This window comes from Nomascus leucogenys, chromosome 7b (genome assembly GCF_006542625.1).
Source record: "Nomascus leucogenys isolate Asia chromosome 7b, Asia_NLE_v1, whole genome shotgun sequence".
NCBI classification, from domain to species: domain Eukaryota; kingdom Metazoa; phylum Chordata; class Mammalia; order Primates; family Hylobatidae; genus Nomascus; species Nomascus leucogenys.
In genome coordinates this window covers 56,337,174-56,358,113 of record NC_044387.1, presented here as the reverse complement: position 1 = coordinate 56,358,113, position 20,940 = coordinate 56,337,174, and the positions used below count along the sequence as shown (strand labels likewise).

Below are 20,940 nucleotides of genomic sequence, written 5' to 3'. Positions count from 1 at the left end.
AAGGATGGTAGATCGCGAGGTCAGGAGTTCGAGACCAGCCTGGCCAACATGGTGAAACCCCGTCTCTGCTAAAAATACAAAAATTAGCTGGATGTGGTGGTGGACACCTGTAATCGCAGCTACTCGGGAGGCTGAGGCAGGAGAATTGCTTGAACCCGGGAGGCGGAGATTGCAGTGAGCTGAGAACATGCCATTGCACTCCAGCCTGGGTGACAGATTGAGACTCCATCTCAAAATAAATAAATAAATAAAAAATAATGTTCACATGGGATGGGTGTGTTAGTTCACAACTGTAGTCCCAGCACTTCGGGAGGCCAAGGAGAATCACTTGAGCCCAGGAGTTCCAGACTAAGCTGAGCAACACAGTGAGACCTCATCTCTCCAAAAAAAAAAAAAAAAAAAAATCACTGGGCAAAAACAAGCCTGTGATCCCAGCTACTTGGGAGGCCAAAGTGGGAGGATTGCTTGAGCCCAGGAGGTCGAGGCTCCCATGAGCCATGATCACACCACCGCACTCCAGCCTGGGTGACAGACTGAGACCCTGTCTCAAAACAAAAACAAAAACACAAAAAAGCAAATATTTATTGAGTGCTTACTATACACCAGGAGCCATGCCAAGTATTTCAGATGCATCGTCCCACTTCATCCTCACAATAATCCTTAGGTAGGCACTATGACTAGGCCCATTTCACAGCTGAGGAAATTAAGGTTCAGGGGTATGAATTCACTTGCCTAATGAAAGATGGATCTGGGATGCCAACACAGGCAGACTCCCTCCTGAGCCTAGAGAAAGTCTCATGACAAGGACAGGACTAGAACTGGGCCTGGGTACGGTAGATGGATGGGCTGACCAACAGAGAGGCCAGGCATCACAGTGATAACTGTGAGTGTTTAAGAACAAGGGCAGTAGGGCCGGGTGTGGTGATTCCTGCCTATAATCCCAGCACTTTGGGAGGCCGAGGCAGGTGGATCACCTGAGGTCAAGAGTTTGAGACTAGCCTGGCCAACATGGTGAAACCCCATCTCTATTAAAAATACAAAAATTAGCCGGGCATGGTAGTGCGTGCCTGTAATCCCAGCTACTTGGGAGGCTGAGGCAGGAGAATCCCTTGAACCCGGGAGGTGGAAGTTGCAGTGAGCCAAGATCGTGCCACTGCACTTCAGCCTGGGTGACAAGGGTGAAATTCCGTCTCAAAAACAAAAACAAAAACAAGGGCAGTATAGACTTTGGTTGGGTTCAGCCTTTGTTGGTTACTTGAGGCACGATACTTGAGCAACTGGTGCCTCAGTTTCTTTATCTGTGAAACAGGGAACAGTACTCAAACTCATAGGATGGTTGGTAGCATTTCGTGACATGATGCTAATAAAGTGGCTAGAACAGTGCCTGGCCTTCAGGAAGCATTCAATAAATATCAGTTTTATTGACATAGGAGAAATAGCTTAGACCAAAGTACCCTGGGTTAGTTCTAAGGAAGGCTGAGGGTTACCCGTTGTGGCACAGTCAAATGAAGTGAGTTACAATGAAGGCAGAGAAGGCAGAATTTGATAGAACTCGAACAGCATGTATCAAGTGCTGCCCATGTGAACAGCTCTGTGCCGGAAGAAGGCGATGGAGGCCGAGCACAGGCTCACGCCTGTAATCCCAGCACTTTGGGAGGCCAAGGTGGGTGGATCACTTGAGGCCAGGAGTTTGAGACCAGCTGGGCCAACATGGTGAAAACTCATCTCTACTAAAAATACAAAAATTAGCTGGGCTTGGTGGTGCACACCTGTAATCCCAGTATCTTGGGTGGCTGACACACAAGAATTGCTTGAACCCCAGAAAGCGGAGGTTGCAGTGAGCCGAGACTGCGCCACTGCACTCCAGCCTGGGGGACAGAGTGAGTAAAAGACCTAGCAGAGTCATTGAGTAAAAGACCTAGCCAAGTAGATCTAACAGATGAGTGTGTGGAAAGATGAGGTGCAGGAAAGCCAAACTCAAGATGGGGAAAGAGAAAAGAGAAACGGATGACCTACTCCTATTATGCCTTTTCTTGCTTGACATTTCCCTCCTGTCCCTGCTTTGCAGAGTAAAGACACATGGTAATTTCCAGGTAGCCCAGGAGCCCGGTGCCATTTTTCCAAGATTGACCAGCTTTGAAAAGATGCTTCCCTGCCCAGTCTCCAGACATTCGCAAACTCTTCCCAAAGACAAACCCTTTCCAAAGCCCTGCTCTAAAACCAACCCAGCTCTTAGGAGGTGAGGGCAGGGCTCACCACTGAAAGGGAGCAATTGTCCTCCCAAGTGTCTGTGGGTCCAGCTGCCATAGGCCTGGAGGGGGTTCCACCACAGCCTGTGGTGCGGTCCGCCTGCAGGCTTTGATTCACTCCAGGGACAACACTTAAAAACTCAAGCAGGCAACACATGCGATTCCAGGATCCCCTGCCAGATTCATACTCTGTTTTTCCATCATTTCACTAGCCTCCCCCTCAGGAAGGAGGCTCCCGAGGCATTTTACAAATAAAAGAATCAAACCCACCAACAGGACGAGCACCTGATAAGGAGTGAGGCATTGCCCAAGAGTTCCCAGGAAGAGGCGGCTTTGTTCTCCTTTCAAGCCCTTGACACTGCTAACAGCTCTAATTACTGCATTTGCCATGGGATGTAAAATAAAACCACATTCCAGAAACCATGTAGTCTTCCCGGGAGGGACACACAGGGAAAGGTGCCCAGGGCTGCAGGAACGTGCTCTTTCATTCCTGGTCCCTAACTTTGGCAGCTATTCTGAGAACTTAACAGTGCCTCCTTTATGTACATGAAGGAGGGCACTTTTGCACATGTGGGGATGCATCTCACTACCCGTATCCCCAAATCTGGTCTGCATATTTGACTACATTTCCTGCAAAACATACTTCTTAAGAACATGAAGATCTTCAAAATTCATCCAAGCCATTTTGGGGGAAATGAGGACTTCAGAAGTTTCTGAGGCTAGAAGCAAAACCATGTAGAACTTCTTCCTACATAATTTAACTATAAAATCTGATGATGTAACACCCACCCACATCCACATCACAAACCAAAGTGACATCACAAATACTAGAGATAATGGCACAAAGCTGCCTGCATTGAGCCCAAATCTAAACAAACAGCAATTTGCCCATATGTGACTAAGGCAGAGAAAGACAGGTGACTAGAAATATTAAAACAAAAAAAAAGAGAGAGAGAGAGGGAGAAAGGAAAGAGAAAATACATATTTCTTCCCCCTACTAAGCTAGCGAAAATAAAATTTAAGGCAACAGAAGTATGGTAAGGTGATTTTACTTCTATAAATAACATTTCTTAGAAAGCCAGGTCTCTTTAAATATGTGATTCTAATCTATCCAAATTGTTCTGTTGCTCTTAGTTGTCCCAGGAAATGGAGGCCGGCAGCATTAATGTTTTCGTGTTGCTTTTATGGTCCCCAGAGTATATTGATTTCCCTGTGAGTGAGCTCTTCTTGGCTCATGGTAGTTGGTTAGAAAGTGTATTCAGCCAGGCGTGGTGGCTCACCCTTGTAATCCCAGCACTTTGGGAGGCTGAGGCGGGCAGATCATCTGAGGCTGGGAGTTCGAGACCAGCCTGACCAACATGGAGAAACCCCGTCTCTACTAAAAATACAAAATCAGCTGGGCGCAGTGGTGCATGCCTGTAATCCCAACTACTTGGAAGGCTGAGGCACGAGAATCCCTTGAACCAGGGAGGCGGAGGTTGCGGTGAGCTGAGATCACACCATTGCACTCCAGCCTGGGCAATAAGAGCTAAACTCTGTCCCTCCACACACACAAAAAAGAAAGTGTAAAGTGTATTCAGGGTTTGGCAGAACTTACCAGCTGTCATGTCTGCGTTGCAGCATGGATGAGTGTCTACAGCTCACATGGAAGTCTTGAGTGACCCTGCCTTCCATATCTTTCCAGCAGGCAGGAATTGTCTTCAATTTCTTGTGAACCCTCCCTGACCCCCGACTTCCTGCCCCAGCATGCTATGTTCTTTGAGAGCCTGAATATTACTGTAACCTTGTGGAGTGACTATCTCCTCCCTACTTGGTATAAAAGGCTTTGGTGAGCAGGAGAGGACATACAGTAAATTTCTAAGAACTGGGTGGAAGGAATGGCCTATAAAAAGATGTTAATATTTTGCCTTCAAAGTAGACGTTTTATTCTCTGCTGAAGAACGGTCCTTTTAAAATTCATTTCTCCCTCTTATAATTCTAGCACCCAGTCAGTGTGAGACGAGACCCCAGCATCCTTATCTATGGACTCCGACAGTCCATCTTACTAAATACCAGGCTTCAGGACTGCTATGTGGACTCACCGGCTCTCACCAACATGTGGATGGCCAGAACGTGTGCAAAGCAGAACATTAACGCCCCAGCACCAGCTACCACTTCCTCTTGGGAAGTCGTAAGGAACCCATTAATTGCCAGTTCCTTCTCACTGGTTAAGCTTGTACTCAGGCGGCAACTGAAGAATAAGTGCTGCCCAGCACCATGCAAGTTTGGAGAAGGAAAACTCTCAAAGAGATTAAAGCACAAGGACGATTCAGTGATGAAAGCCACCCAGCAGGCCAGGAAAAGAAACTCCATCAGTTCCAAGAGCAAGCGGCCAGCAGGGCACAGGAGGCCTGCAGGAGGCATCAGAGAGGTAGACGAGGACCAGTGGTGGGGAAAATGTGACGGGCGAGGGGAGGGAAAAGGTAAAGCCAGAGAACACTTAACGGTTGAGATTACATGGTGTTTGGCTACCGCCTGTAATCTCAGCACTTTGGGAGGCCAAGCAGGGAGGATCGCTTGAGCTCAGAGAGTTCAAGACCAGCCTGGGCAACATAGGGAGACCTCATCTCTACTAAAAAAAAAAAATAGCCAGGCATGATGCACACGCCTGTGATCCCAGCTACTTGGGAGGCTAAGGAGAGAGGATTACTTGAACCCAGGAGGTTGAGGCTGCAGTGAGCCATGATTGCACTACTGCATTCCTGATTGGGCAACAGAGCAAGACCCTGTCTCAAAAAAAAGAAAAAGAAAAAAAGATCTATACCAAGTGAAGGAAATCCTAAAGTTGAAGACAGAATGCGGGGAGGAGGTGTAGCATGATAGAGTGGAAGTATGCCCCAGATTTTGGGGTCATGCTACTTATCATTTATACTATGCTTAGTTCTAGAGAAGGATGAGCTGGCTTTCATAAGCACAGACTTGACATGAAGGAAAAATAAGGGTGAGAAGGAAGGCTAGGATATGGGTAGTGCATGCTTGTGCACACACACACACCAGTGCTCAGCTATAGATCTGGATTGTGGGCGTCCACATGGAGAACTTGGCATATGAAGGCCTGATTGGAATCCAGGTCTGTTACCCCATGGTGGCCAGCAGAGCTCCATGTACCCTGGAGCTAGGCCATCAGGGTTCAAATCCTAACTCTGACTATAATTGAGGACGACCTCGGGCTTAATTTCTTTGTGCCTTGACATTATCATATTAAATGAGGGATAACGGCCCTTCCCTCATAGGGCTTCATGAATGTTAAATAATACATGCAAAAGGCTTTTGAACAGAGCCTGGCAGAGGGTAAATAATTAGGATCTTGCGTGGCATTCAATAGATGACAGTTGTTATTAACCTTCTAGCTGTGTGGCCTTGGGCAAACCGATTCCAATTTCTTTGCCTTTAAAGCTGTCTCCTGCTGACCTCACAGAGTTATGGGGAACACACGCAGTGGTATGTACATAAAGGAATTCAGTAAACTAGAACATGCTAGACAAATGTTGGTTGTTGCTGTAACCAAGACTCTGGGACACAAATCCCAGATGATTATTCTGAGCTCCCCTCTCAAGTTTTAGCTTTGACTTCTCTGCTTTCTTCCTGGCTAGAGTAAAGAAAGTTCAAAGGAGAAAAAACTAACAGTCCGCCAAGATCTTGAGGACAGATATGCTGAACATGTGGCTGCCACCCAAGCGCTACCCCAGGACAGTGGGACAGCAGCCTGGAAGGGCCGAGTGTTGCTTCCTGAAACCCAAAAGAGACAGCAGTTGTCGGAGGACATGCTAACCATCCACGGTCTCCCCATAGAGAGTTACCAGGCTCTGTACCACGCTGTGGTGGAGCCAATGCTGTGGAATCCTTCAGGGACCCCCAAGAGGTACAGCCTGGAGCTGGGCAAGGCCATTAAACGAAAGCTCTGGGAGGCTCTGTGCAGTCAGGGTGCCATCTCTGAAGGTGCTCAGAGGGACCAGTTCCCTGGCAGGAAGCAGCTGGGTGTCCACGAGGAGCCTGTACTCAAGAAATGGCCCAAGTTAAAGAGCAAAAAATAAGACCAGGAACTCGTGGGATTAGAGTATTCTCTGCTAGAGATCTGAAAAATAAACACAACTTTGCACCTTCCGTGTCATCTCAGAGTGCTTTACAAATTAGCGACACCCTCTCAGGGGAAACAAAGAGGTATCAGATTCGCTCAAGACCAAGGGTCCCTCTCCACTCATGATTAGGTAATTTTGAAGGGTAGATGCTTGGAGTATTTTTCCTCCAAGGCCTTGGGGGTCTCTTAGTCTTCCAGGTAGGAAAAGGCCTGACAGATAAAGCAGATGTTTTATATTCAGGCTATGGTTCCCTATTGCCTTCCTTCTTTCCCTTCCTTTTCTTTATTTTGAGACAGCTCTGTCGCCCAGGCTGGAGTGCAGTGGCATGATCATACCTCACTGCAGTCTTGACTTCCTGGGCTCAAGCAATCCTCCTGCCTCAGCCTCCTGAGTAGCTAAGACTACATGTGGACCCCAACATGTATAGCTTTTTTTTTTCTCGGTAGAGAAATGGGGTCTCACTATGTTGCTGAGTCTGGTGTCCAACTCCTGCCTCAAGAGATCCTCCTGACTCAACCTCCTGAATAGCTGGGATTATAGGTATGAGCTCCCACGCCTGGCCATATGGTTCCTTATTTTTAAAAAGTGGATGGCCGGGCGCGGTGGCTCATGCCTGTAATCCCAGCACTTTGGGAGGCCAAGGCGGGCGGATCACGAGGTCAGGAGATCGAGACCATCCTGGCTAACACGGTGAAACCCCGTCTCTACTAAAAATACTAAAAAAAAAAAAAAAAAAAATTAGCCGGGCGTGGTGGGGGCACCTGTAGTCCCAGCTACTCGGGAGGCTGAGGCACGAGAATGGCTTGAACCCGGGAGGCGGAGTTTGCAGTGAGCCGAGATTGCGACACTGCACTCCAGCCTGGGAGACAGAGTGAGACTCTGTCTCAAAATAAATAAATAAATAAATAAATAAATAATAAAAAGCGGACCCCTAGGCTCGATCACTATCACTTTCCCTAGCTCCTTCTACATAGGGCTGAGCAGAAAGCCTACCATTCTCACAAGGATATAAACCCACACCCTTATAACAGATGCTCTCCTGTGACACTGCCTAAACCCCCAATAACCTGGACTCTATATTAACAGGAGAGAAAGTTATATGAATGCTTCCACGGACAAGTAGAAATTAAAAGTACTGCCCCGTGCAAACCTCCCCTTGTTGAATCTGTAGGCTTTTACTGAACAGACCAATGACAATATATAACATATACTTGATAAAATTGTATTTTTTTTTTACAGTCATTTGTACAATTTGTTACAAAACCATAGAAGACTACAACTTGTTTTAAGTCATTTTTGGTCTGCAAATATGTAAAATCTGTGTGCAATTATCATGTATTTACAGGGTCTTGTGTTAGTCATTTTCAATGATTATTCCAACAATGTCACACTCTCAACATAAGACATGGCTTAAGATAAATATATTAGTAAATAAATATTCTGAGAACATATTTCCATAAATGAAATGTGCTGCTATACATATACAGAATATACATAAGTTGTTTTCTAGCTTTTAAAACATTTTTTAAAAATGGTAATGTTGGAAAAAGAGCCCTTAGACCATTTTATTACAAAATCTTTACAGCAAAGTCTTTACAAAATCTCTTTTAAGTGCTATGGGAGAAATTAAAAAAATTTTAAAATAGTGCCTCGTTAGACCAACACAATAGAAAGAGTTTACATAAGGAGTAGAAAAAGGCAGTTCTGTTTAAAGAAGAATATTCTCAATTAGTATTTTTTAGACCTCATTTTAAAAGCATTAGTCCTGCACGAACTTCGAGTAGAGACTAGCAGCACATAAGTATGTGAGCAGTGGGACAGATGGGGCTTTATTTTATAAAAGGGCTTGGGTTAGGAGGAGACGGGGAAGGAGCTGAGAGTCAAAGCCAGCTTAATGGGGCTGCATCCATAAAGAGGTACCTTGTTGGTAAACACCCAAACTTCCATTTTTAGCTGGTTCTAGAACTCTTCACTGTACATGGCTGTTCTACACCCAGGGCTGGGTCACTTGACCCTGCCCAACTGCCACACCCCAACTTAGAGGGATTGGGGGCAGGGGTTCTCAGTGGAAAGTGAGATACTCCCAGTTTCCATGGCTATAAAACCACTACACACCACTCAGAGTCCACCGAAAAGGGTGTCTGTCATTGGTGGAGTCTTACAACTTCAAAGAGGACATTTCTTTTGATTTACATGTGACAAAATAAGACCATTGGTTATTTTATTCCAGTGATCTCCCTGTCTGAGAAGCCAACACAAATTTAAAAGACAATGGTTGGTATTGCTGGGTGGGTGCGGTGGCTCATGCCTGTAATCCCAGCACTTTGGGAGGCTGAGGTGGGTGGATCACCTGAGGTCGGGAATTCAAGACCAGCCTGACCAACATGGAGAAACCCCGTCTCTACCAAAAATACAAAATTAGCCGGGTGTGGTGGCACATGCCTGTAGCCCCAGCTACTTGGGAGGCTGAGGCAGAAGAATCACTTGGACCCGGGAGGCGGAGGTTGCAGTGAGCTGAGATCCGCGCCATTGCACTCCAGCCTGGGCAACAAGAGCGAAACTCCATCTCAAAAAAAAAAAAAAAAAAAAAAAAAGACAATGGTTGGTATTTGGTATTTTGGTATTTAAGGTTTTAAAATTGCATTTTTGTTTCTACCACCTGTAAGCTACAAAAATTAAATGGGTTTCCTTTGCCATCTGCGGCTATCACTTGTTCAAGTGAAAACTAGACACACTTATTTTAATAAGCCCAGTGGAAGCCACATTCTCTACTCATTTATTGCTTAAGGCTATTGAGGGGTGGTTTTCCAGCCAGGGCTAAAGAAAGCCACTTTCGGAGTTCGGTTTCAGACAAGGAAGAAAACATGCACTCAAAGGCATTAAAAACAAAACAAAACAAAAAACCCCCCACAAACAACAACAAAAAAATCTCAATGAGAAGCTACTTTTTGCAGTTCATATTAAAAGCCAGACCCCGCTTCCCTAAAACCATGCAATGCAAGCTGCTGTCCTTAGCAGCTGCTACTCCTGGCCCGAGAAATGAAGGCGTCTCAGATCACATGTCACCAGCTTAGGCGCTTCTCACACCCTCGATAACAGGTGTGCGGGGCGCAGTCCGAGGAGCAGCCCCCAAGGGACTGCACCCGAGGATGGAGGACGGATCTCACCAGTGAAGCCTCAATGGCAAATGTTTTGATCATTTGATGCTGGAATTTGTCAAATCCTAGCTAGAGATAAGTAAATTTCCTCATCATACGCTGAGGTCAAGAAAAACATTCTAAGAGTGAGATTCTGGTTCAAGACTGGAGAACCCAGGTGGAGACTTGTTCAAGACTGGAGAATCACCTGGCAACCCAGGTGGTCCTTGTTCTCCTACCCACAGGGGGCCAGGTCTCAAGTTTCCTATTCTCAAGTGAGCTTTCAGACCCAATGGGCCAGTTCTTTCAGATGGCAACAAATATCTGATGAATGAATGAATAAATACAAGTGACCAGAAGAGTTAGTGAACACAAGGACTAATATTAGTTTCCTCTAAAAAAATTTTTTTAAAGAACAAGGAATACATTGGACAAAAAAGGATGACAATCCCTGATCTGAAATAGCTTTAAATAGATTCTCTCTCCCTTTTAAAAATGAAACACCTTAAAACCACAATGGTTTGGGTTTTTAAACTCTCCCCTTCCCCTTAATAAAAAAGGCTGGAAAAATATACAAAAACCTACCCTTTGGGTGTAAACTATCTGATAGTCTCTCTCTGTGTCTCATGGAGAATCAATACATAATAGTGCATTAGGTAGACAGGACAGCAGACATCTGCAGACGAGATGAGCAATTTCAGCCATGAGGCAGAGGACTGAATAACCCTGAAGCGGTGCTTCCGTGGGGAAATGGGACAGGAAAGGTATCATTCAAATGGAGCTCAGTGCAGACCTCGTAGGTCCAGGCACATGCCCCCAGAAAGGCAGCCCAAGGAAGCAGCAGCCAAGGGGTGTGGCTGCCCCCACACAGATGCAGATGCATGCGCACTGCACATCGGTGTGCTGCTGGGTCAGTGGAGAGCACTCTCCCCCAGCCCCATCGGACACCAAGGCCACAAAAGTACATTCCTTCTGGGTGTCTGTCCCCACACACCCCGTCGAGCCATTTCTGCAGCCAGTGGCAGGGGGCCCAAAATATTTTTGCAAAGGACTCCAAAGTCAGGACAACCAAAGCGGACAGCCTCCTCTTCCCTGCCCCGAGGGTCAGAGTTCAGGTCGAGGGCCCCAAGAACATGCCCTTACTATGACCTGGACCTCAGCCAAGATCAGGGCTGTGAACTCTGTCATTTCACTTGGGACCATGACCTGAGGGGACAGATTGAGGACACTGGGCAGAATCGTCCCCATCACCCTGGAGCTTTCATAGCAGCGGCTTGACCTGGCTCCACAGGGCTGCGGATCATGTACACCCTGTTCCTAGCTGCTGCCATCACCTGCCTAAAGGCGTGGGCTGGAGAGGCATGGCGTCTGAGACCTGAAATCGTGTACATTGGGATTTGCCACGAGAAAGAAAGAGGCAGCTTTGCACTGCTCCTCAGAGCCGTACCCCTATCAACTAGCTTTACTTCAAGTTTCTGGTTCATTTTCTAAGGCAGGTGAAGCCCTGAGCTTTTCAAAGGCCTGAGCTCCCTTCAGGGAGACAACAGTATCTACACATGATGTGGTTCATTTAATGCAGCAGTGATTTTTTTTTTTTTCTTTTTCAGCAAAAGTTGGCAGTTAGGGTTCTTTAAAATATATATTTAAATAACTTTTTACATGTACATACATTATCTTAAAAAAAACAAAGCAGAGAACTCAATCCCACACCTCGGAACCCCAAGCACACACACTTTACAAAACAGAACATGTTATCAAAAGAGGCAAAGGACTCGGAGAATGTTGTCTGTTGATTTGTTAATGGGGTAGGGGGTGGTTTTGCCACAGGGGGCTCACATTTTGGGTTGACAAGGAGGGCTCTCTTTATTACCACTTTTGTGTGTTTGTCAAAGCTAAAAAAATTTTTTGTTTTTGTTTTTTTGAAGGAAGTCAGTTTGGAGTCTCCATACAGTTCCCAGTTTCCAGGTAAGAGTTCCTCCTGAGCTCAGGCTCCTGTGCTGCTGCTGCTGTCTGCTGAGTGAGATCTCGGTCCTGGGAAAGACAGAGAACAATCATCAGGGAAGGGAGCTGGCACCACACATGGGACCAGGCAAGGGACTCAGGTGGCCCTGTCCCCAGCGTGTGGCAGGCCTGTGTTTGCTAAAGGGCTGAAGCAGGTTCCTGTTCCCAGAGGGGGTCCATTTGTGCTGAGAGCACAGGTGCCTCCTGGAAAGCCAGCCTCTCATTTGGATGTACAGAGCTTTCTAGAAGCCCTCAGGTAGCATGAAAACCCAATATATTAGAGATGTTAACTGGGTGCCCAGTGTGCGTCAGGCCCTGGGAAAAGCAGTAGAGAGGACTCCCTCACAGAGCTTACGAACCTTGAGACAAAGTAATTTAGCAATAGGATGACAGAAGTGAACAGAAGGTGTGCAAGTGATCTCAGAGGGGGCTGGAGTGTCGCTTAACCTAAGATCTGGAGGAGAAAAGTAGCGGAGAGGTCTGGGGGCTGGAATGAGCTTGGCACATGGGGAGAACGGGACAGGGGCCACAGGGGGTGAAAGCAGCAAGCAAGGAGTGAACCAGGAGCTCATCAGATGGGTTAGCAGGAGCTGGATCACACAGAACTGAGTGAGATGCTAACATTTATTATTTCTGAGACAGGGTCTTGCTGTGTTGCCTAGGCTGAAGTGCAGTGGTGAGATCATGACTACAGCCTCAATCTCTTGGGCTCAAGTGAGTAGCCAATCTCTTGGGCTCAGCCTTCTGAGTATCTGGGACTAATGGCATGTGTCACCGTGCCCAGCTAATTAAAAAAATTTTTTTAATTTTTTTTAAGAGATAGGTTCATTCTATGTTCCCCAGGCTGGTCTCCAACTCCTGGCCTCAAGTGATCCTCCTGCCTTGGCCTTCCAAAGCACTCAGCTAGGAGTTAATATTTTTTTTTTTTAGACGAAGTCTCGCTCTGTCGCCAGGCTGGAGTACAATGGGGCGATCTCAGCTCACTGCAACATCCGTGTCCCGGGTTCAAGCAATTCTCCTGCCTCAGCCTCCCGAGTAGGGGAGGCGTGCACCACCATGCCCAGCTAATTTTCGTATTTTTATTAGAGACAGGGTTTCGCCATGTTGGCCAGGATGGTCTCGATCTCTTTACCTGGTGATCTGCCTGCCTCGGCCTCCCAAAGTCCAGGGATGACAGGCATGAGTCACCACGCCCGGCCAACATTTTTAAGATTTTAAAGGTAACGGCAAGTCATTGAAGGGTTTTCTAGCACAAACACATCAACTTATGTTTCAAAAAAGGCCACTCTGGTTCCAAGTGGAATAGAAGGCAAGACCAGTGACAGCAGATCAGTCAGAGGTTATTGCCTCTGTCCCACAGAGAGGAAAATGAGACTGGACTGAGGGGATAGCAGTGGGGGTGCAGAGAAGTAGATACATTTGGGATGTACTTCGCAGGTAGATCTTGTTGCAGTGCTACTCAGAGGTGCTAGACTCCACAGTTTATTACTGAGGCAGCATGTTTGGAAATCTTGTAGCAGTCTGATGTCTGTTGAATCTAATAATAGAATATCTGGACTTGTATCTTACATGTCTTTTGCTAAGTTTCATTTTCTGGGAATTCATTTTCATGGACTGAGGCAAAAACAAGCAACTGGGGTCCTTCAGACAGGTTGAGAAGCCCAGGAGGCTGGAGTGCAAGGGGCAGGGTGGACACAGGGATGGGGCCTAGGTTTTTCTTTTTTTTTTTTTGAGATGGAGTCTCGCTCTGTCACCCAGGCTGGGGTGCAGTGGTGCGATCACGGCTCACTGCAACCTCCACCTCCCAGGTTCAGGCGATTCTCCTGCCTCAGCCTCCCGAGTAGCTGGGATTACAGGTGCCCGCTACGCCCAGCTAATTTTTTTGTATTTTAGTAGAGATAGGGTTTCACTATATTGGCCGGGCTGATCTCGAACTCCTGAACTCAAGTGATTCACCCGCCTTGGCCTCCCAAAGTGCAGGGATTACAGGCATGAGCCACTGGGTCCGGCCTTTTTTTTTTTTTTTTTTAGACAGAGTCTTGCTCTGTCACCCAGGCTAGAGTGCAGTAGCTTGATCTTGGCTCACTGCAACCTCTGCCAACCAGGTTCAAGCGATTCTCCTGCCTCAGCATCCTGAGTAGCTGGGACTACAGGCACCTACCACCACCCCTGGCTAATTTTTGTACTGAGTAACGAGAATGTTTATGAAGTGGCTCCTACATAATATCCCAGCCATGAGGAGTCATGAACAGACTCCATGGTTTTGCCATGTTGGCCAGGCTGGTCTCCAACTCCTGGCCTCAAGTGATCCATGGCCTCGGCCTCCCAAAGTGGTTGGGTGGCCCAAGATTACAGGCATGAGCCACTACCCCCAGCTGGTGCTAGGTTTTTGGTGTGAGCATGTGGATGGGGAGCAGGGCAGAGGGGGAAATGAGAGCACTGCTGTGAACATGACAGGCTGCAGGCATCTTGGGGGAGAGATCCCGAGATCGTGGAAGCAGAGGGCTCAATAGGTCTGAACTCCAAGGGAGGGCCAGGCGGAGGAGTAACCCTTGGAAGTCTTCAGCCTCAGATGGTGTTTAAAGCCAAGGGCACAAAAGAAGTCATTCAGAGGCCGGGCGCGGTGGCTCAAGCCTGTAATCCCAGCACTTTGGGAGGCCGAGGCGGGCGGATCACGAGGTCAGGAGATCGAGACCATCCTGGCTATCGCGGTGAAACCCCGTCTCTACTAAAAATACAAAAAATTAGCCGGGCGTGGTGGCGGGCGCCTGTAGTCCCAGCTACTGGGGAGGCTGAGGCAGGAGAATGGCGTGAACCTGGGAGGCGGAGCTTGCAGTGAGCCGAGATGGCGCCACTGCACTCCAGCCTGGGGGACAGAGAAAGACTCCGCCTCAAAAAAAAAAAAGAAGTCATTCAGAAAATGCCTAAGACAGAAGACGACAAGACGACCCTGATGGAAACTCCTGCTCTGACCTACTGCCATTTCCTGCTCTCACCTGCAGCCTCAGTGGCCGTGGCGCTGGACTCCTGAGTGTCCTGGAGGGCACTAGGGAAGCTGGCCCTGGCAGCACCCGCCTCCTCCGGAGGGCAGCCAGGCCGCAGCAGGGCCCTAGCCTGGCAGCACAGAGCCCGCTCCTCTTCCCGGGTTGCTCCCAGGCCCCTGTGGGGCCGTGGGGTGTCCGGGCCCCGCGTCCCACCCCAGGAGCCGAGGCTGTGGGTCCCTTGGCAGTCCGAGGGCAGGCCCAGGTCACAGTCCACATCCTCCGGAATGATGGGGATGCGCTGGCTCAGGTCCCGGGCCCCGGGGTAGCAGCCGGGCGGGGGCTCCTCGGTGAGCGTGTACTGCACACTCACCGAGTAGTCCTCAGTGTAGCAGCCGCCGCCCCCTCCGCCCCCACGGGCCACCTGCTTCTCTTCATAGAAGCAGCAGGGCAGGCCCTCGTATTTCACCCCATCTGTCCTGGGCAAATGGTCGGGGTGAAGGCCGTACAGGCCCTGGGAGCTTCCTGACTGGGGCTCCCCACCCGCCGGGCCAGAGCCCTCGTAGAGGTGGGGCCCCAGGAACAAGGTGCTGCTGCCAGCTGCTCCGGCGCTAGGCCCGGGTGGGGAGGGCTGGGGCTCGCAGCAGCAGGCACACGACGGCAACTCGTGGCCCCCCTTCCAGGTCCTCCTGAGGTCAGGGGCGGCCCCAGGAGAAGCCTCGAGCCCAACTTCTGAGGTAGAGCTATTGGGCCCCCTGTGCTCCAGGGAGGAGTTGCTGCTGTAGTTCATCTCCAGGCTGCAGGTGGACACCTGATCCCCCGAGGGAGAGGCAGGGCCTGGCCAAGGCTCGCCCCGCCCAGCACCACGACTGTGCACCGCCGGGAGCTCCTCGGGGGGCGGGGAGCCCTCGAAGCACAGGGCAGGCCCTCGGCCCGAGCTGCCCGAGCCCCCCGCCTCACTGGCACGACAGGGGCTCCGGCTGCGGTAGATGAAGGGGTCATAGTCGCTGCTGAGGGAGCTGCGGAAGGTGGAGCAGCTCCCGTACACGCCCTGGTTGCTGACCTCAGTGCAGTCTACCACAGAGTCACTGGAGGAACAGTGGCACTGGCCGGAGCTGCTGCTGCTGCTGCTGTCGCTGCCCGGGCAGTCGGCCAGGTAGCCGCTGCACACCGAGCGGTGGCCGTGATAGCAGCTGAAGCTGGACGTGCTGCCGCTCTCCAGGTGGGAGGGCGGGGCCACGTGCACCACGGTGGGGAAGAGCAGGCTGCCACTGCCGCTCGGAGGAAAGGCACGGGCCGGGCCCCGGGGCGCGAGGCTAGGTGGGGACTGCCCCTCCTGCTCCGGGTAGCTGAGGCCCTGGAAGTAGTAGTGCTGGTACATGGTCTCATACTGGGAGAAGCAAGCTGCCTTGGAGAAGCTGCGGCCGCTCAACTTGGGCCTGCGGAAGGGGTGAGCTGGGGAGTAGGCCCGGTGCTCCAGGCCGCAGCGGTGAGCGGCCAGGCTGTGGTCCAGGTGGAGGGGTGGGTAGCTGCGGATGTAGGCGGGGGTCTGCGGGGAATAGAGGCTCTGCTCCCCGTGCCGGTCCACGGTCAGTAAGGTGACGGGGTTGCCGTGGGAGTCCATGCTTGTCCTCGTAGGGTAGGCTGGGATGGCGTTGGTCCTGTGCACGCGGCCGGGGTAATGCACCGGCAGGGTCACCCTCTGCTGCCGACCACGTGAGAGGTTGCTGGTCTCCACACACACCGCGCTTGGGTTTCCCTTTTGTTCTGGAGACAAGTGGAGGAAACAGAGTAGGCAGGGCTGAGCATACTGGTGTCAGAGGCTAAAGGGATTTTTAAAACGGGCAAAGGCTGAAGCAGCAGGCTTGGCCACCTGCCAAGGTGCCCATTCTCACAACCCTGCCCCCAAACTCAGCTGCAGCGGCAGAGGCTGACCTATCTGTGTGAAATGGCCCATCTCCTGTAAGGGCCCCACTCCCAACTCCCCACTGCTCTGCCTGACAGGGCACCACAGGAGTCTGCAGAAAAGAATCGGATTCAAAGATGCCAGTGTCCCTCCATCCCTGTTTAATGACACAGTGATGCAGGAGCAACAGCCCAAGCTGGCCTCTGCACACTCATCGTCTCTCGTGGTCCTAGGAACACCCCCATGGTACGGGGCGTGGGCAAACACCATTACTGTCATTGCCACTAAACAGATTAGGGGCCTCAGGCCTGGAAGAGGCCAGATGTCTTGCCCGAGGTCAGGAAGCTGCTTAATGTGAAGCCCAAACTTGAACTCAGGGTGATTCTTAATGCCAAGCTCTCCTAAGGGTCGTGCAGACAACCTCCAAAACCCAGGGCTGCCAGGCCTCCAAGTCCAGAGGGCAGTGCCGCGGTGGCTCTGCGTGCTCCCTAGCCTGCGGTGTGTGTCACACTCTAGCTAGGCACTTGGTAGGGACAGCATCCTCTAACTTGACTCTTCAGCAATGGCTGAGGCAGGTGACAGTTACCTATGATGTTGTGCCGACAGTGGGGGCAGGTGTGGTGCTGCAGCAGCCAGGGGTCCACGCACTTCCTGTGAAACCGGTGAGTACAGGGGATGACCCGCAGCTCCTGGGCAGGGAGAGAGGGGACACAGGTCTGCCTTCAGCCTCGCAGGTGTGTCCACCTGCAGAGTCCAGCACAGACCAAGGAGCTCTGCACAGCATGCCAGTGCCCTTCCCCACTCTCCTCCCCACCTCCAATTAGGGTTCAATTCCCTACAAGTGGGGCCCACCCATGTGCTCTAGGGAGAAGGAAACTGCCAGCAGTCAGCTCCAACCACAGTCCTCAGTGTTAAGAGAGTGGGCACGCACAGAGGCAGGCGTCTTTCCTGTAGTTGGAGGAGGGGAAACACACTCATGCCTCCACCCAGGGAAGGCCGAGGCCTCGTGCTAGTGAGGATGGGAGGCCTAGGGGTATGGAGAGAGGGCCAGGTATACCCCAAGACATTCTGCATCTCTGAGGTGCTGGCTGTCCCTGGGTATCCCAAATAGGCATGAGTAGAAAGGAAGATACCTGGGACTCATGATTGACAGGTGGGGCAGCAAAGGGGCAAAGCTCTGCTATCCCCTCCTTTACTGGATCCTGAACCTCACCATGGGGTATGTGGTTTATAAGAAAAGCAGCCTATCTAGACAGATGGAGTTATTGGGACAGAACCACCTCCAGAGTTCCTAAGCCTAAGCATCTTCCAGATTTGCTCATTTTACTTTGTCTTTCAATTTTCTGACCTGTCTAGCACAGTAATATTCCAGCTCACACCTAACACTGTGCCTGACAGAATGACAAAGGGTCTACGCTGGATCTTCTCATGGAACCTTCATGATCACCTGGAATGCTGGTCAGTGTCAGGCCCATGTCACAAGAAAACAAAGTCACTTGCCCAAGATCACAAAGCTAGAATCCACCCAGGTCAGGATTAGAACCCAGAGTCTGTGTAAGAATCTACTATTCTATTCTGCAAAAATTCCATTTCCATCCAACAGTCTCCGCAGCAGTGGGACATTTTCAGCAAAGGCGCATCAAATGTCTGTAATTCTCAAGTGGTTTGCTCCCTGCCCCCTAAATATGTGTATGTATGCATCTGTCTAGAGAGAGGGAGAGTGAGCAAATGCGGCAAAATGTTCATCGTGGATGATTCTAGGCCCCTGACATATATCGTCTATGGTACTAGTCTTTTCTGAAGGTCTGAAATTTTCTTTCTAAGACAGACAAGGTCTCACTCTGTTGTCCAGGCTGACATGCAGCGGTGTAGTAATAGCTTACTGCAGCCTCAAGTGATCCTTCCACCTCAGCCTTCCAAGTAGCTAGGACTACAGGCATGGTTCTAGGCCTAAAATTTTCAAAGAGCTACAGGAAAAAAAAGTGAGGGATGGCCGGGCACGGTGGCTCACACCTGTAATCCCAGCGCTTTGGGAGGCCGAGGCGGGCGGATCACAAGGTCAAGAGATCAAGACCATCCTGGCCAACATGGTGAAACCTCGTCTCTATTAAAAGTACAAAAATTAGCTGGGCGTAGTGGCGCATGCCTATAATCCCAGCTACTTGGGAGGCTGAGGCAGGAGAGTCGCTTGAACCCGTGAGGCAGAGGTTGCAGTAAGCCGGGATTATGCCACTGCACTCCAGCCTGGCAACAGGGCAAGACTCCATCTCAAAAAAAAAAAAAAAAAAGTGAGGGATATAAAATCCCTTGTCTCTTTGTAAGTAAAAACACCCAGTTAAACATCAAGTCAAGTCTCAGAATTTTCAGAAGAGTGACTCTAAAAGTGGATGTGTGTGATGGAACACAGGGCCCTGTCCTTCTAGGTCTTGGGCACCTCTGCTGACCTGCCTATGTTTTCCCCACCCAGGATGGGCCTGCTTCTGCCATTACCTCTCCATCAATGTACTTCTCCAAACAGATGGCACAGTCAGATGTGGAGCTGCTGCTGAGTGTGTCCAGGGCCCCGCAGCTCCCCTCCCGGCGCCCCTTGCTCTTGGAGTTGAACTTTCTGGTTTCCATCTTCTCCAGAGCCTGCACAGCCAGCCTGTTCATGGAATTCTGCACGGCAGAATGTAGTCTGTGTGAGGGGCCGGTACGTATGAAAGTGGCAGTCACCCCAGGGACATGACACACGATTCACTGGGACAGGCAGACAATTCTCTATCACGACAGAACAGACTTCTGAGAAGTCGCTCAAAACTCAGACTGCCATAGCACATATTCTGCAGACGCGTGGGGTGTCCACGACATCAACCTAGGCTTTTCCTAAGTGGCAAGACTAGCAGGGGTCTCTCTGACTTGAAGGCAAGGGTCTCCTCCAATTACTTGGACCTGCTGCCTCCTAACTCTGCCAGACCCTGAGTTATCAACCTGTTCTACGCCAAGCGTTCCTCCTCTTTCTGTTGAAGGAGATGGTGACAGTAAATAGACAATGTGTAAGTGCTTAGCACCTGGCAAATAGGCTGTGCTCAAAAAACACAAGCCATCATCTTGTTGGGGGTGGTCGCTCAACCCTCATGAGACCTTTGGTGATTCTCTTCTCTACAGATTGCCTTCCAGGATCCACCATCTCTCCCCTGAGACATGACCCTGCCATACATTTGGGGGTCCAGATCTCTGCTTATCCTCTCACCACCCTCCACCCCTGAGTTTCTCCTTCCTACAAGCACAAAGTGATGTGGTGGCTGCAGTGCTACAGCAGCTACTGTTAATCAAGCATTGCCCAGAGAGCCTGGTATACGGTGTAGGTGGTCTGGAGTGGGGCCTGAGACCCTGCATTTCTATCAGGCTTCCAGGTGCTGCTGTTGCTGCTGGACCACAGATTCTATCTGAGGACCAAGGCTCTAGGGCGCCACTTGATGCACTGGGACAGGCAAACACTTCTCAATCATGCCAGAATAGACTTCAGAGAAAGCACTCAAAACTCAGACTGCCATAGCACACATTCTAGACCTGTGGAGTGTTTATAATACTTATTACCATTGACCTAAACACTTCCTTTGGGACAGGCGTGGTGGCTCACGCCTGTAATCCCAACATTTTGGGAGGTCAAAGCGGGCGGATCACATGAGGTCAGGAGTTTGAGACCAGCCTGGCCAACATGGTGAAACCCCGTCTCTACTAAAAATACAAAAATTAGCCGGGTGCCTGTGATTTCAGCTACTTGGGAGGCTGAGGCACGAGACTCAGTTGACCCCGGGAGGTGGAGGTTGCAGTGAGCCGAGATCACGCCATTGCACTCCGGCCTGGGTGACAGATCTTGTCTCAAAGAAATAAAAAAATAGGCCGGGTGCGGTGGCTCAAGCCTGTAATCCCAGCACTTTGGGAGGCCGAGGCGGGTGGATCACGAGGTCAGGAGGTCGAGACCATCCTGGCTAACACGGTGAAACCCCGTCTCTACTAAAAAATACAAAAAAATTAGCCGGGTGTGTTGGTGGGCGCCTGTGGTCCCAGCTACTCGGGAGGCTGAGGCAGGAGAATGGCGTGAACCCAGGAGGTGGAGGTTGCAGTGAGCCGAGATCGCGCCACCGCACTCCAGCCTGGGGGACAAGAAAGACTCCGTCTCAAAAAAAAAAAAAAAAAAAAAAAAAGAAATAAAAAAATAAACACTTCCTTCGAAACACCTGCTGGAGACATTCCCAATGCTTAGCCTTTGTAGGACTAGCCCTTTTAGAACAGAGAAGGCACTGGGCTGTAAGTTTTGATCTTTTTGTTTTTTTTTTGAGACAGGGTCTTACTCTGTTACCCAGGCTGGAATGCAGTGGTGCGATCATAGCTCATTGCAACCTCTGCCCTCCAGGCTCAAGTGATCCTCCCACCTCAGCCCCCCGAGTAGCTGGGACTACAGGTACACGCCACCATGCCAAGCTAATTTTTGTATTTTTGGTAGAGACGGGGTTTTGCCATGTTGACTAGGCTGGTCTTGAACTCGTGAGCTCAAGTGATCTG

The 20,940-nt window shown here is 50.0% G+C and overlaps 2 protein-coding genes across 2 annotated transcripts in view; one reads left to right on the top strand and one right to left on the bottom strand.

The window, feature by feature from the left end:
- The first annotated feature begins 3,158 nt into the window (after positions 1-3,158).
- Positions 3,159-6,392, top strand: C7BH22orf31 (chromosome 7b C22orf31 homolog). The gene is made up of 3 exons (XM_003258038.1): positions 3,159-3,286; positions 4,231-4,659; positions 5,882-6,392. Exons 1-3 carry the CDS (start codon positions 3,284-3,286, stop codon positions 6,320-6,322), a joined length of 873 nt encoding a protein of 290 aa, XP_003258086.1. The 5' UTR covers positions 3,159-3,283; the 3' UTR covers positions 6,323-6,392.
- Positions 6,393-9,866: 3,474 nt separating this feature from the next.
- ZNRF3 (zinc and ring finger 3) overlaps positions 9,867-20,940 on the bottom strand; it is a 172,809-nt gene continuing 161,735 nt past the window's right edge. Inside the window, exons 6-9 of the mRNA XM_030816028.1 lie at positions 18,883-19,050; positions 16,979-17,081; positions 14,502-16,253; positions 9,867-11,535 (exon numbers count right to left, since the gene is read on the bottom strand). Coding sequence (XP_030671888.1) covers positions 11,489-11,535; positions 14,502-16,253; positions 16,979-17,081; positions 18,883-19,050 — 2,070 coding nt within the window. The 3' untranslated portion in view covers positions 9,867-11,488. The remainder of the gene's footprint in view (positions 11,536-14,501; positions 16,254-16,978; positions 17,082-18,882; positions 19,051-20,940) is intronic.